Consider the following 17,018-nt stretch of genomic DNA (forward strand, 5'->3'; position numbering starts at 1 on the left):
TGGCCCACTCTATTTCTCCGAACAGTTTCTTATTATACTCATCAGAGTCATTAGGCCTATAGCACACTCCTACTCTCAATTTTGATCTCCCAATGTTTATGTCACACCAAACTGACTCGACACTGCACTGTCCAGTGATGTCGACTGGCTTCACTTCCTTGGATTTTATGTGTTTCTTAATTAATAGCATAACCCCTCCTCCCTTCCTATCCTGTCTATCCTTTCTGTACACATTGTACTCCCCAAATTCCAGTTCTGCATTTCTTATATCTGTGTGACACCACGTCTCTGAAATCCCCACAATATCTGCCTTTGATGTTTTGAGCAATACCTCAAATTCATCAAATTTATTTACTAAACTCCTAGCATTGGTGTACACACAAGTATACATGCACCTGTTCTTTTTCTTAGCTACCCTAACACAACCCATGTGTTTACTTGTACCCCAATGATTCCCAGCAGTCTCTGAAATATCCTGCATCTTATTTTCCAGGCTGCGGCTCATTCCAATAGAAGCAGTGCAAGAATCACTTTCACCTCTGCCAGTGGCTACTGTTAATCTATTAGTCCTTGTATCCCCCCAATCTAGCAGTTTTCCGACCCACCTAACATTGCCTCGATAGCATCAGCAAACATTCTTGCACCCTTTCTATTTAAGTGTATCCCATCCCTGTAGAAGCAGTCTCTCCTGTTAACAAGTAACGAGTCTCTCCTGTTAACATGTGATCTTATCAAGGAATCCGTGTCATGGAAGATAAGCATAGGAGCAGAAGAATCATTTTTTGCGAGACAGAAACTGGGTTTTAGCAGTATTGAAATTAATTAAGTTATCTTTGCCCTGTTGGAGAATTATCTGGGGATCAGCATTTAAGGATTTGGTATTGGATATTGAAACTGTTTCTGCAAGGCAAGGTTTCTCAACCTGGAAGGTGGAATGCAATGTGCTATCATCAGTAAAACTATGGATAGGAATTCCATTCAATAGAAGAAGGCTATTAATATACAAGAGGAAAAGATTCAGAGAAAGAACCGAACTCTGGGGAACATCAGCATTAGTGGAGAAGTTAGAAGGCAGAGAGAGAGAGAGAGAGAGAGAACCATCTACCATGAGTGAGTTGGTCAGAGAGAGAGAAAACTGGATACCCAATTACAAATACAGTCGACAATCCATAAGATGGAAACTTATTCAGAAAAATCCTATGCCAAACCCAATTAAAAGCCTTTGAAATGTGAAGAGCAACTACTTGAGTTCCACAAAATTTTTCATTTAATCTACAGATGGGTTCCATAGGCCAATGAATCGGCACTTGCCAAATCCTTACTGGTGATTGTTGATCAGATGGTAGGTTTCTATATGATTTAGGAGTTGGCAGTTAATGGATTTCTCCGTTGCTTTAGAAAAAATAGAACAAGTGCAATGGGACAATAATTCAACTGGAGAGATTTGTCATCCTTCATTGGCTGGATATGAGGCAATTTCTAAGCAGAAAGGAAAACCCCAGTGTAATAAGAAAGTGTAAAAAAGGTGACACTGAACAGTGGTAGCTTCAGGAGCATGGGTTTTAGCATTAGCATTAGTAGAGATATATGATGCAAGAAAGCAAGTTTATACAGCATTAGCCAAAAAATAATAAATAAAAAAAATAATAAATAGCTAAAAAACCCACACTTTCCATTTCACACATCCATTCACTCCAAAAGTTTGTCCAGTTCTTCCTTGAATTTATTTCAGCTATCAAATTACACAAAAACAGATGGAAGTCTGTTCCAGCAATCAACTACCCGCCGGCTAAAGATAAACTTCCTCCCATCTATTCTGCAAAGATCCTTCTTCACTTTGTATTTGTTCCTCCTCATGTGTGTCATCTGTGAAAGAAGAAGAATGCCATCAGCACTAATTTCGATCAATCCATTAAAAGCGTTAAACACCTCAGTCAGATCACCTCGCAGGTGGCTAGTCTCCAGATTCTGCCATTTGCAGAATTTAAGAAGTTTTGAGAGCTGGAGAAATGCCATCAGAACCTTCAGCTTTCTTGGCATCAAAATTCTTTTGGCATCCTTTTTAGCATTAGCATTTGTAATGGTAAATGATTCAAGAAAAAAAAAACAAAAAACCCCTTCATGTTTCATATATCCATTCGCTACAATTGTTTGTCTAGTTCTTCCTTGAATTTATATAAGCTATCAACTTCCACAACAATAGATGGAAGTTTGTTCCAGCAATCAACCACCCGCTGGCTAAAGGTAAACTTCCTCCCATCTGTTCTGCAACCGTCCTTCTTCGCTTTGTATTTGTTCCTCCTTGTGTGTGTATCATCTGAGAAAGAAGAAGAATGCCATCAGCACTGATCTTGATCAGTCCATTCAAAGCCTTAAACACCTCAGTCAGATCACCTCACAGGTGCCTAGTCTCTAGACACTGCAATTTGCAGAACTGAAGCCTGTCTTTTTAAGAGCACTCCTTTGTTCCCCTCACTAATCTCATTGCCTTTCTCTACTCATTCCAACAGTTCTACATCCTTCCTAAAATGAGGCCTCGAAACCTGTATGCAGTACTCAAGATGTACCCTGACCATTGTATTATACAATATGATAATCACCTCCTTATCCCAGCTAGCAAAATTCCTGTATATCTTTGACAATACCCCATGAGCTCTTCTGGCAGTCTGTCTGCACTGCTCAGAGAACTTCATATCTGACTGCACAGTTACCCCCAGTTCCTTTTCATTCTCCACTAACCTGAGTGTAGCATCACACGGTACGTTACTCTGAGGGTTACTGCTACACATATGTAGTTCTTTGCATTTATCAATGTTAAACTGTAATTGCCATTTCTCACCCTATCTGCCTAACTTTTTTAGATCCTGTTACAGTAGCATTCTGTCATTATCCACCCTGCTAACCTTTGTATCATTTTCAATCTTGGACATTAAGCCTGTTATTCCTTAATGGGTAATTAATTCTGTATTTTTTAAAAAAATTTGCGCTTCCCTTCTTAACAATAGTTTTCATAAATAGCAGACATTTTATCCCACGAACTGTATACAAAACATAAATATCCATTCATATTCAATACAACCAGTGATACAAGTGTTTACATTTTAATTGTATTTCTTTTTTGGAGTTGATACATCTTTTAACAATGAGCTGCGCATTTTTTTTTTTTTTTGGCAACATATGTGCTTTCTCAAAATTTGCATAGGTACATTGCCACAGAACTGTAGTTAACCCAGTATATTTATTTATCTTTCTTACACACTTTTTAAACAGTTGATCATGAAATGGGAAACTGTATTTTCATGGTCACCTGTGAAATTGGCAAATGGTCACAAAGCTGCTCTAGATTAGTAGTCGGAAACCAATATTTTGCTGCAGCCTTAGTTACAGAAGCATTGATCTTCAGTAGCAGTTTTCACAACCAGTAAATGTTTTATCCCATGAATTGTGAATAACATCTCTTTCCTGAAACTTTGTTATCATTTTGCATAGCTCATTTAATATTAGTATTAATAGCAGCAAATGATGCAAAAAAGAAAGCCTATACTGGATCAGCCAAAAAAAAAAAAAAAAAAAAAAAAAGCTAACATTTTTGCTGATGCAGTATAAGCTTAACAAAGCTTATACTGCATCAGCCAAAAAAAAAATAAAATAAATAAAATAAATTCAAGTTCTTTCTTGAATTTATTTAAACTACCCACCTCTACAACACCAGATGGAAATTTGTTCCAACAATCAGCCACCTGCTGGCTGAAGGCAAATTTCTGCACATCTGCTCTGCAATCATCCTTCCTCAGTTTGAATTTATGCCCTCTCCTGTAGTCTGATCAACAGGAAGGATGCTATCAGCATTGAGCTTGCTTAATCCATTCACAGCCTTTAACACCTCAATTTGATTTTCCCTCCTCACAGGTTTGCTCTTCTTCTCTTTGGAAGTAGAGGGACTCTTTTCATTCCCTTGAGATTGTTAGCACTTCTTCCTCCATGTCTATCAGATACTACTTGTTTTTGATTTTCATGTTGGCTGATAGCAGTGCCATTTTCAGTTACTTTCATTTTAATGCTATGAATAAAAAACTAAGCAACTTATGAAGCCAACACCTGCAGTTTTAAATATATTTGTGACTTTTGGGGTAGAAATGTACCTTTTCCATCCAAAAATATTGCACCTCCAATTTAATTCTGTCTGGTTATCACTTTTCTGTCTAAGGCCCAGAAAGCACCACAGTTCAATTATAATAGCGTGTGCTTTTTAAAATGCCAAATAACACTGGTCCACATAGATTTTGATGTTTCAGAAATTCATGGTGTTTCTGGTGTACTTTTAATGTTTTTGTAAAAATTCAACTGTTTTGACCTATCACGTCCAGCTTATTTATAAACAATAAGAACTATTTTCTTACTTATATTCCCCATTTATGCAATATGCTTGTGAGTATAGCTATAGATGTGCCCAGATGTGTTAAGGCAGGATATAACTTTATTTGTTAAAAATGTATATGCTATATGCCACATATTTTGGAATTAATTTAGGTGACTAAGATAAAAGTTTTCCCCCTAAAGTTTGCTGTACATGTGTAGAGGGCTTGTGCTTGTGTAAATGTGTTAAAAAGAAAGCTGTGACATTTCCCATTCCCAGTGTGAGGGAACCTCACACCATGGGAACGGCATATTAATGACTTTTGTTCCATAAATGCAGCAGGTTATAATGCGAGGAATAAGTAGATCATTGTATATGCCCCAACAACATTACTTCAGCTGTAAGGCCAGTATCCCATTAGTTGTTCCTAATCATATACCATCAGATCTCAAATCTGACATTTGTGATCTATAGGATGATATAAACTGTTATTACAAGGAAATTTACACCTTTGAACTACAGCTATTTATATAAAGTGAACTTGACAATCCTGTGAGAAATTTAATTTTTCCCAGAGGATCAGCTCAGGTTTTAGGGTAAAAATTGAAATCCAAGAATCTGCTGGCTGCAGGAACAGTATTTTCATGGTGGTATGCACATCATAAAAAAGAATTGGTTTTCCATTTTTCTGAAGCAGGCTCAGTGATATATTGCAACTGCATTCCTGCAGTTATGAACTTTTCAGAATTTTCTATTGTCATCAGAGTGGAGGCCATTTATTGACTCATCAAAGCAAAGCCTCAAAGGAGTTCTCCTTCAGAATGGAAAAAAGTATACATTCATCCCTGTAGCCATTTAGCACACTTGAAAACAATGAAAAATGTTAAGCTTCTTTTTGAAAACATTCAGTACAAGGATCATTGTTGGCTAAGATGTGGAAATTTTAACATTATTGGTCTGCTACTCTGCCAAAAAACATGGTCACACAAAAATGCCTTGCTTTCTGTGCAAGTGAGATAGCATTAGCATTAGCATTAGTAGAGGCATATGATAGAAGAAAGCAAGCTTATACAGCATCAGCCAAAAAAAAAAAAAAAAAACCCTCCCATTTCACCCCTCCATTCATTCCAAAGCCTGTCCAGCTCAGCCTTAAATTTATTTAGGCTATCAATTTCCACAACAAAAGATGGAAATCTGTTCCACCAATCAACTACCCGCTGGCTAAAGGCAAATTTAACAAGATGACCGGATAGTTTAACAAAAAGTGAAGACTGGGAAAGGAAAGAAAAGTGTGGCCACCAAGACAATCTCTGACACAAAGAACATTAAAGACAAGCTACCAGTAGATCAAAACAAGTACTGTTACCTCCTCTGCATATAAAATTAGGTGTAATGAAACAGTTCATGCAATCCCTGAATAAAGAAGGAAATTCTTTGCAGATAGGTTTGCACTAAGTTCCCATTGCTTACATATGAAAAATTAAAGGAGCAATTTCTGTTGGACCTCAGATCTGGAAGCTGCTGCTAGACTTTGTATTTGAAGAATCCATGAACCAAACTGAAAGAGACACTTGGACCAGCTTTAAAAATGTATGCAATTTTTTTTGGTCTGAGATCTCATGATCTGAGTAAACACTCAGATCATGAGACAGTCATGAGTGAGATGCTGAAGAAATTCAACTATTGTTAAATTCAATTATTGTTAAGGTACACTTCTTGGACTATCATTTCAATTATTTCCCAGAAAATTTAAGTAGTTTAAGTGAAGAGTTGGGGAAAGATTCCATCAGGATATAAAAGAAATGGAAAAATGGTACCAAAGCGGATGGAATGTCAGTACGATGACTAACTACTTCTGGATGTTAAAAAGAGGAACAACTATCAAAGCTAACTGCCTGAAGGAATCAAAAAGGTGCAAGTTTAACTCAGTCTGATATATAAGAAATTAGCTTGCGGTGATCTATACTTGATATGAGGACATAGCCTTTGATATTTTTGTTTTTACATATTTTATTGGCATTTTTATATAAGAATAACCGATTTCTGAAATAGGTTATTCTTATATAAAAAATACCAATAATGTAAAAGAATACAAAATAAGCCAGAAACGCCTCCACTAATATTTAAAATTTTTTTTTATTTCTAAACCATTCTTATTACCATCATCGTCATCGGCCATTTTCAATCCACTGCAAGATGAAGGCCTCTCCAGCAACTTTCCAGTTCCTTCTGTTTTGTGCAATGGCCATCCATTTACTACCCACAAACTCATGAATTTCATCTGTCCATCTCCATCATTGTCTTCCCGGTTTTCTTCTAGCTCCTCTCGAGCAAACTTCAAATAATTTTCAAAATTTTTTATGTAATTTAGATTTCTTATTAGCAGTAAATCATCAGAGAACTTTTGTTAAAATACAGAGTAGTGTAATTTATTGAATATTTTGGAATTTTTCATTCCAAAAAAAAACAGTTTATTCCCTTTTAATTAGCTATGTTCTAGCACTGATCTGTAAACAGAATTTTTGAACCAGTCATCGTCATTCCAAAATCATCAGTTCCAGAATGTTTCTCTGCACACTCTTTTTGAATGCAGTTTCCCCCAGGTGTTTGGATTCAGATTAAAAAAACTCTCCAGATTATGTTTATTCTAATCCAGATTTTACTGACATATGCTTCTGTATGTTAATTGGCTTAATTTGGTTATCACGTTCATAAAATATTCTACTGTAGATTCTGAAATGAAATGTTAAAATGTTTGAAGTAACATTTTGGGTTAAAATAATAAATACGATTATTGAACTAGTTAATTCAAAAAATATTAATTTTCTTTTACCAGACGAGACTTTCACTAGCTTCCAAAAAAGCTGAAAGGATAGCTTCTATCACAGATATCCCACATAACATGGGAAAACAAGATGTGATCCGTGCTTCAGATTTCAATTTCATTATGGTGCTTGGAAAAGGGAGTTTTGGAAAGGTAAATGTTTGTTACGGAAAATAAAAGTATTATCCTTTCTAAATAATTTATTTTTCTAAATTGTAAATTCTGAATTGTAAATTCTAAATTAGGCATCTAAATTAAGCTACTGTACTTCAATAAATTAAAATATGCTGGCTTTTGATATTGGCTCATGATTCACAGATAAAGTATATGGAAGTTGTACTTTTTATAACCTTACTTTATAAATTTTTTTAGAAGCTTATTATTATTTAGTAGTAGAACTGGCAAATAATGAAAGGAAGCAAGCTTACACAGCACAGCCAAAAAATACACACCTCATCTGTTCATGCTATATAATAATATTTCTAATTCTTCCTTAAATTAATTTAAAAAAATAGCCCTTCCACAATGCCAGTTGGTACTTTCAGTTTCTCTCATGCTGAAGGCAAATTTTCACACATCCATCTTGCAACCATCCTTTTTCAATTTGAGTTTATGTCCCATTTTGTGTGTGTGACGTCTCAGAAAGATTTAAATTACCATCATCAAGTTTGCTCAATCCATTTAAAGCCTTCAGCAATTTAATCAGATCTCATTGTAAGTACTTAGTTTCCAAGTACTGCAGTTTGCAGAACTGAGGTCTTTTGTGGTAGGAGTAACTCACCTAATAACCTAAGTACCTATTTCAAGAGAATCACATCTTTCTTAAAATGAGGCTTCCGGGGGGGGGGGGGGGGGGGTTGACCATTGCCTTGTACAGTGGGATAATCACCTCTTGGTCCATGCTAGCAAAGTTCCTGTATATCGACAACCCCAGAAGTAATTTTGGCAGCCAGTCAGGACTTCTGCATAGAGAACATCATGTTCTCTGGAACAACTGCTAGCTTGGGAGGATTCACAGACAAATGGATTAAGAGTAGCTGCAGGCAGAGGTGAAAGTGATTCTTGCACTGCTTCTAATGGAATGAACAATAGCCTGGAAAGCAAAGTGCTGGCGATTTCAAAACTGCTGGGGGAGCCATCATGTAACAAGTAAATACATGGCCTGTATTTGAGTAACTAAGAGTAAGAACAGGTGCATGTACACAATGCTAGGAGTATAGTAAATAAATTTGATGAATTTGAAGTGCTGGTCAAGATATCAAAAGCAGATTTTGTTGGGATATATGAGAGACATGGTGTCACCCAGAGATAAGGAATGCAGAATTGGAATTTGGGGAGTACAATGTGTACAGAAATGATAGAAGCGGAAGAGGTTGTTGTTGTTGTTATTTGGTTTTTAGGAGCATTTGCAACTAAGGCCATATTGCTCCGAGGATATGCAGTGGTCATTCCCTGACCTTTCCGCATCCTCCGTATTTGGTGGTCACGGGCTCAAACCATGGTCTAATCAAGAAGCGTGTGCTACACACTGCTGCTTCTGCCCACCTGGCCACGGAGGCGCAGGGGAAGAGGGATGATGCTGTTAGTTAAGAGACACATAAAATCTGACGAAGTACATCCAGTTGACATGGGTGGACAATGCAGTGTTGAGTCAGTTTGGTGTGACGTAAGCACTAGGAAAGCAAAAATGAGAGTAGGAGTGTGCTATAGGCCTAACTTCTCTAATGAGTACAATGAAAAATCGTACAGAGAAATAGAGTGGGCCAGTAAATCAGAATATCGTATAATGGGGGATTTTAACTTCTCAGATATAGATGGAACTTGTGGATTGGTCACTTGCACAATAGCAAAACTTTTTTAGATCTATTGGTTGATTGTTTTCTACAGCAGCATGTTCGAGAGGCAACCAGAGGGAACAACACTCTTTATCTAATTATCAATAGTGATTAGCATTAGCATTAGTAGAGGCATACGATGCAAGAAAACAAGCTTATGCAGCATCGGCCAAAAAAAAAACCCTCCCATTTCATTCCTCCATTTGTTCCAAATACCTGTTCAGATCAGCGTAAAATTTATTTAGGCTATTAGCTTCCACAACAAAAGTTGTAAGCCTGTTCCACCAATTAACTACCCACTGGCTAAAGACAAATTTCCGCACATCTATTCTACAACTATCTTTCCTCAATTTGAAATTTTCCCCCCTCAGGTTCATAGTCTGAGCAAGATGAAGAATCCCTTGCTCAACCCATTCAAAGCCTTATACACCTCAAACAGATCACCTCGCAGGTGCCTACTCTCCAGGCACTGCAATTTGCAGAATTTAAGCCTTTCTTGGTAAGAGCACCCCTTTGTTCACCTCACCAATCTTGTTGCTCTTCTGTGTACTCATTCTAGCAATCCTACATCCTTCCTAAATTGAGGCCTCCAGACCTGTACACAGTACTCTGGTGTGGCCTGACCATTGCCTTCTATAACGGGATTATCAACTCCTTGTGCCTTCCAACAAAATTCCTATATATCATTGACAAGACTCCAAGACCTGCCCTGGCAGCCCGTCAGCACTGCTAACCGAACTTCATATTTGGCTGCACAATTACCCCCCCCAGATCTTTTTCGCTCTCCGCTTCCCTGAGTGTAGTACCACCCAGTTGGTATGTTTCTCTTCGGTTATTGCTACCCATATGCAGTACTTTGCATTTGTCAATGTTAAACTCCAGTTGCCACTTCTTAGCCCATTTTCCCAACTTATCTAGATCCAGTTGGAGTAGCCTAATGTCATTACTGTTGTTAACAACCCTGCCAACCTTTGTATCATCTGCAAACTTGGACATTAAACCTGATATACCTTCATCAATATCATTCATAAATATGCAAAACAACAATGGGCCCAACACCAAACCCTGGGAAACTCCACTAATAACATTTGTCCACGAAGAGCAGTGTCCATTGATTACCATTCTGTGTTGTCTCCCACTCAACTTTATCCATTGTAGCAGCTTCCCCTTGATTCCATTCCTTTCCAATTTGTACAGCAGTCTTCCATGTGCAACAGTATCAAAAGCTTTCCTGAAATCCAAATATATGATATCTAAATTATTTTTAGCATTCAGTTCCTTTGTGACCACATCATAGTAAGCAATCAAATTGGTCAGACAAGACCTCCCTTTGACAAACTCATGCTATGTCTTAACTATTTCTGTAGTCTTGGCTAGATGATCCTGCAATGCTTCTTTAACCAGTGATTCCATTATTTTCCCCGGAACACAAGTTAAACTAATAGGTCTGTAGTTACTTGTGTCACCTTTTGAACCTCCTTTGTGAATTGGTGATACATTTGCACACCTCCAGTCCATGGGGACCTCCCCTGAGTCCAAGGAAGCTCTCATAATTATGGCTAAGGGTTTGCTTTCTTCTTTTGCTGCTTCCTTTAATATAATTGGATAGATCTTGTCCACCCCAGGTGCCTTCCTTATGTTTAACTTCAACAATTTCTCCTCCACTTTGCTCTCAGTTATTACAAAATCATTTAGCTTCCTGTTAGCGTTTGATAAACTTCTGGCACTCCCCTCATTGAATAACTCCTCATGTGTGAATGTAGATACAAAATACTCATTCAGTTTATTATCTACTTGAGCATGATCATCAATAGTCAACCCATCTATGTCAAGTGGTCCGATCTGATTCATCCCTTTCCTTCTAGATTGTTGTTATTTGGTTTTTAGGAGCATTAGCAACTAAGGCCATATTGCTCCGGTGCGGTGGTCATTCCCTGACCTCTCCGCATGCTCCGTATTTGGTGGTGACGGGCTCGAACCCCGGTCTAATCAAGAAGCGTGTGCTACGCACTGCTGCTCCTTCCCACCTGGCTACGGAGGCGCCCCTTTCCTTCTAGAGTTTACATAAGTAAAGAACTCCTTGCTGTTTTTCTTTGCATCCTTTGTCAAAGTTTTCTCTTGATCTGCCTTCGCCTGCCTAACCTCCTTTGTGACTTGATTACAGACTAGTTCAGTGGGGCGCGACCCCTAGAGGGGTCACCGGATAAAAGAAAGGGGTCACGGAAATTTTTAAATTTTTTTTTTTTTTTTTGTGCATATAGAAGCTATTGTTGTTACTAAACCTGTTGTTAAAATGACTTTTTCAATACTGTATTTGTAGAAATCTTACTACTAGAACCAAATCTGAGATAGGAATGAACCCTACTGCAATTCGCCTTAATTTGCTCACTGACCATGGACACAAAAAGCGGCTGACTAATGAAACTTCTCAGTACAGTATATATTAATACTTCTAAGTACAACTCAGCAACGAGTAGTACTGAGTAGTACTATTCAATCCCTTTAGCTCTTAATTCATGCTTGCTATCCTGCAGCACAAATTCTCAAAATTGCTTTAAGGCCAGAGGTGCGAATATGCGGTAGCAATATAAATAGCATGTGTGTTGCACACGCGCTTTATTGAGCTTCAGAATTCGGTGCTTTCATATCAACTTGGATGTGTTTTTCATTCTGCTGCAACTTTTTCTATTGCACATTTCATCATTATTATCGTTGTTTTTAAGAAGAAAAAAAATAATATTTTACCATGGTCAACTGGGTAATTAGAGCAAAAAGGCCGAGGAGTGACGACAATAATATTGCTAGAAGTACTTCAGAAGCTAATAAGGTTAGAAATATTATATCATGTGAAAATTTTGACACTGATGTTATTTCAAGTATAGTGCAACCACCAATTTCTGGTAAAGAGCCATCATATTCCAAATCAAAAGGAACGAAAAGAATAGAAAATATCAAGAGGAATTTATGAAGTACGCCTTCACCTACATTGTTGTTGATGAAGAGCAACGTCCTTTGTGTGTAATATGCTACGAAAAACTTTCTAACAAAAGCATGAAACTTGTTAAATTAAAAAGACACTTGCATATGAAACTTCCAGAGCTAATAAGAAAAACTCAATCCTTTTTCAAAAAGCCTTGCCGATGCCATACAAGGTTAGAAATCTTTCATGAAGGAACGTACGGCAGTTCCTTGTAAAGCTTTAAGAGCATTGTTAGAAGTTTCGTATTTAATAGGAAAAAATTTGAAATCGCATACTATTTCTGAATCCCTTGTTCTCCCTGCTGCAATAAAAAGGATTTCAATTATGCATGGAGAAAAGTACATCAATGATTTAAAAATCATTCTTCTGTCCAGAGACACAGTCTCGCGACATATTGCAGTTATCGCGGACAACAAAAAATTCAATTTATTAAATCGATTGAGAGAAAGTCCAATTTTTCAATGCAGTTAGATGAATCCATAGATATTTCTAACCTTCCTCAACTAATTGTATATATCAGATACTGCTACGAGGGAGATATTTTGGAGGATTTTCCATTTTGCAAAGCTTTGGAAGGGAGAACGACGGGCGAGATTATTTTTGATGTTATAAATATTTTCTTTCAAACAAATAATCCGACGTGGAAGAACTGTGTTGCATGCGTTAATGCAGCCACACTGGCTGCATTAACAGGAGAAAATAAAGGTTTAAAGGGCAGAGTAAAGGAAGTTGCTCCAAATATAGATTTTAATCATTGTATTATACATAGGGAAGCATTAGTAGCAAAGGAAATGCAAACTGATTTGCATGAAGTTTTAAAAGATGCAGGAAGTGTGATCAACTTTATTAAAAGTAGAAGCTTAAATAGCAGACTTTTCACTATACTTTGTAATGAAATTGGATCTGCTTATGAAACACTTCTTTTATATATGAAAGTGAGGTGGTTGTCCAGTGGTAAAGTGTTGCAACGTCTTTTTGACCTCAAACATGAAGTTTTATTGTTTTTATCAGATACAAATCAGAACCTTGCCCAATTGTTTACAAATCAAAAATGTCTTGGAAAACTTAGTTACCTTGTTGATATATTTGAAAAACTTAATGATTTAAATTTAAGACTTCAAGTACAGGGAACAATGATATTAATACTCAATGATAAAATAGAAGCTTTCAAAAAGAAGCTTAATCTTTGGAAAACTAAATTTGAGCGTAATAACATTGAAATGTTCCCATGTTTTTTTGTTAATAGCAATAATACTGACATTTTACTATTTAGAGATATCATTGCCATCCACCTGACAATGTTAATTAAGAATTTTTTCCCAACGATTTCATGTTTCTCCAGAAAAAAAGTTGTATTGGATTCGTGATCCCTTTGCTTTTGATATTTCTTCATGCCCCAAAATTACTATTGAACAAAAGGAAGATCTTATCATCCTGCCATGTGACGAAGCATTACGTGCTCGTTTAAACATTACAACTTGTGAAAAATTTTGGCTTTCTCTTCGAGGCAAGTATCCAAAATTATTAAAAAATGGCGATACAATACAAACATTGCTACCTTTCGAGCCTACATATTTATGTGAGGTTGGTTTCTCAAAATTAAGCTCGTTCCAGACTTGATCCAGAAGATGACATAAGATTAGAAATTTCAAATATTGAGCCAAATATTATCGATTATTCAGGCTCATTCTTCTCATTAATTGTTTTGTTTTGCTATTGTTATTTTTTTATTGTTTTTCTATTATTCATTTTTTATTGTTTTGCCATTCATTTTTTATTGTTTTGTTTTGTAATTGTTCATTTTTTATTGGTTTGTAATTTTAATTGAAGAATAAGAATTTGATTTGTTGTTTTTACTGTATTCAATTAAACTATTAAATAATTATTTTAATGTGTAAATTAAAAAGAAAGAAATGTTTTATTCCTTTCTCGGTACTCGAATAAAATTTTCTACTATATAATTTATAAAATGCTATTTTTTCTCTAAAAATCTGGTCATCCCACCTCTGTATTTACATCGGGGGGGGGGGATCATGTCAATTTTATATTTAATAAAAAGAGTCGTGAGCAAAATAAGTTTGCGCGCCACTGGACTAGTTTATACCTGCCATAGGCTTCTGAGTCGCCCGATACTTTTTTTTATGCATCCCATACATTCTTCTTCTTCTCTGCCACTAGCCTCATTAAGTCATCTGACATCCATTTAGGCCTAAACATTGAAAAGTATTTCTTAGTTGGAATGAAAAGCCTAATAGCCTCCAAAATTAAGTCCCTGAAGGCTTCCCATTTAGAATTCACTGTAACATCATCAGTTAATCCCACTGTACAGAATTTAAAAACTGTCTGAGACCTTTGTAGTCACCTTTACAAAACCAAAAGCCCTTCCCTTTAGCCTTGATGGTAGTTACATCTTTAAATAATTCCCACATCAATACATTGTGGTCACTGTCACCCAGTGGTTCCTTTATATGCAGATTCTTAATCCATGAAGAATCACTACTGATGATCAGATCAAGAGTAATACTCCCTCTGGTTGCCTCTCGAACATGTTGCTTTACAAAATAGTCATCCAATAAATTCACAAAAGTCTTGCTAGTGTGCGAGTGACCAATCCACAAGTTCCAGTCAGTATCTGGAGAGTTAAAATCTCCCATTATAACACATTCTGATTTACTGGCCCACTCTATTTATCTGCACAATTGCTCATTATATCATCAGATTCATTAGGCCAATAATGCACACCTACCCTCATTTTTCCTTTCCCAGTGCTTATTTCATACCAAACAGACTCATCACTGCATTGTCCACCAAAATCAATTGTGAATGCACTTCCTTAGATTTTATGTGTTTCTTAACTAACAGCATAACCCCTCCTCCCTTCCTACCTTGTCTATCCTTCCTATACACATTGTACTCCCCACATTCCAACTGTGCACTGCCTATATCTGTGTGACACCATGTCTCTGATATCCCAACAATATCTGCCTTTGATGTTTTGAGCAACACCTCAAATTCATCAAATTTATTAACTATACTCCTAGCATTGGTGTACATGGAAGTATATATGCACCTTTTCCTGCTGCTAGCCACCCTAACACAGCCCATGTATTTACTTATTCCACTATGACTCCCAGCAATCCTGAAAATCTCCATTACCTTGCTTTCCAGTCTGCTGCCCATTCTAATAGAAGCCTTGCAAGAATCACTTTTGCCTCTGCCTGCAGCCACTGTTAACCTTTTAGTCTGTGTATCCCCCCCATGCTAGCAGTTTTCCAACCCACCTAACACTGCCTTGATAGCATCAGCAAATGTTCTTGCTACCTTTCTATTTAAGTGTATCCCATCCTTTCTATAAACAGTCTCTCTTGTTAACAAGCATAGACCATACTGAGAAAAATTCTATCCTATGAGCCTTGCACAGTCTCCCAGGGCCAAATTGATCGACAAGGTTCTCATCATATACTCCCTCCTATTGTGTCTGGGCAGAATTACAGACACTTTCACATTCAACCCTAACTCGTGACTTTTTTTCAACATTGACCTGTACTTGTTGAATAAATCTGCAGATCTCTTACTCTTAATGTCATTAGTACCAACGCGTACAACAATATCACCTTTTGTGCCCTGAAAAGATATCTGCTCTACAATGTCATCAACTTTTGCCCCTGGCAGATGTACCCTGGTCCTGTTCCACCTATCTTTCTTACATAGTATATTCCCCGTCTCCCTGACAATAGAGTCACCAACAATAACTAGTTCCTTTGGGACGAGCAGATTCTACCTTGGAGATTGCCTCTGTGTTGCCTGATGCACAGGAGTGAGTTCTGTCATTGAGCTGGGCAGCTGAATCTCCTGATGTGGGATTTACTTAAAGATGTAACTACCATCAGATATAAAAGGAAGGGTTTTTGCTTTCATAAAGGTGATTACTGTGGTCTCAGACAGTTTTTAAATTCTATACAGTGGGACGAACTGAGGATTTTATCAACAACAAATTCTAAATGGGAAGCATTCAAGGAATTTATCTTGGAAGCATCTAGGCTTTTTGTGCCCACCAAGAAATACTGTTCAAGATTTAGGCCAAAATGGATGTCAAATAAACTAATGAGATATAGGATGATACATATCAATTATCAGGAGATACAGAAGTCTGTGTTAGATATAAACTAGTCTGTAATCAAATTACAAAAGAGGTTAGGCAAGCAAAGGTAGATTACAAGAAGTCTTTGTCAAAGGATGCAAAGAAAAAGAGCAAAGACTTCTAGTGTTTACTTATGGAAACACTAGAAGAAAAGGGATGAATCAGATTGGTCTACTTGATATTGATGGTTCAACTGTTGATGATCCTGCTCAGGTAGCTGCCAAACTGAATGCTTATTTTGCATATACATTCACACATGAGGAATTCTGTAGGAGAAATGGAAGCTAGAAGTTTTTCAAACTGTAACAGGGAGCTAAATGATTTTATAATAACTGAGAACGTGGTGGAGGAGAAATTCTTGAAGATAAATATAAGAAAGGCACCTCGGGTGGATTACATCTATCCAGTTATATTAAAGAAGGCAGCAAAGGAATTTAACAAACTGTTAGTCATATTATGAGAGTATCCTGCATTGAGGGGTGCGTCCCAAGAACTGAGAAGTGAAGATGTTCAAATGTATTGCTCAATGGACACTGCTGTTCATGGACTAATATTTTTATAACTAATATTCTTTTCTATATTTTTCAATGATATTGATGAAAGAATATCAGGCTTAATGTTCAAGTTTTAGATGATGCAAAGGTTGGCTGGGTTGTCAATGACAGTTTGCTGCTGCAAAAGGATCTAAGAAAGTCGGGCAGATGGGCTGAGAGGTGGTAACTGAAGTTTAACCTTGACAAATGTAAAGTACTATATTTGGGTAGCATTAACCTCAGAGTAATGTACCAACTGTCTGCTACCACACTTAGGCTAGTGGAGAATGAAAAAGACCTGGGGTATAATTGTGCAGTCAGATATGAAGTTTTCATAGTAGTGCAGCA

At 36.9% G+C, this 17,018-nt stretch overlaps 1 protein-coding gene across 2 annotated transcripts in view; it reads left to right on the forward strand.

Moving 5' to 3' along the window:
* LOC150076375 (protein kinase C, brain isozyme-like) overlaps positions 1–17,018 on the forward strand; it is an 847,829-nt gene that overhangs the window by 532,260 nt on the left and 298,551 nt on the right. The window contains exon 10 of one of the 2 annotated variants that reach the window (XM_090387781.1): positions 7,246–7,334. In XM_090387781.1, coding sequence (XP_090243907.1) covers positions 7,246–7,334 — 89 coding nt within the window. Of the gene's footprint in view, positions 1–7,193; positions 7,335–17,018 lie in introns of both variants that reach the window. The other variant, XM_090387780.1, reaches the window with a different exon arrangement.

The sequence above is a fragment of the Mastigoproctus giganteus genome, chromosome 13 (assembly GCF_048544385.1).
Source record: "Mastigoproctus giganteus isolate SK-2022 chromosome 13, ASM4854438v1, whole genome shotgun sequence".
Lineage (NCBI taxonomy): Eukaryota > Metazoa > Arthropoda > Arachnida > Uropygi > Thelyphonidae > Mastigoproctus > Mastigoproctus giganteus.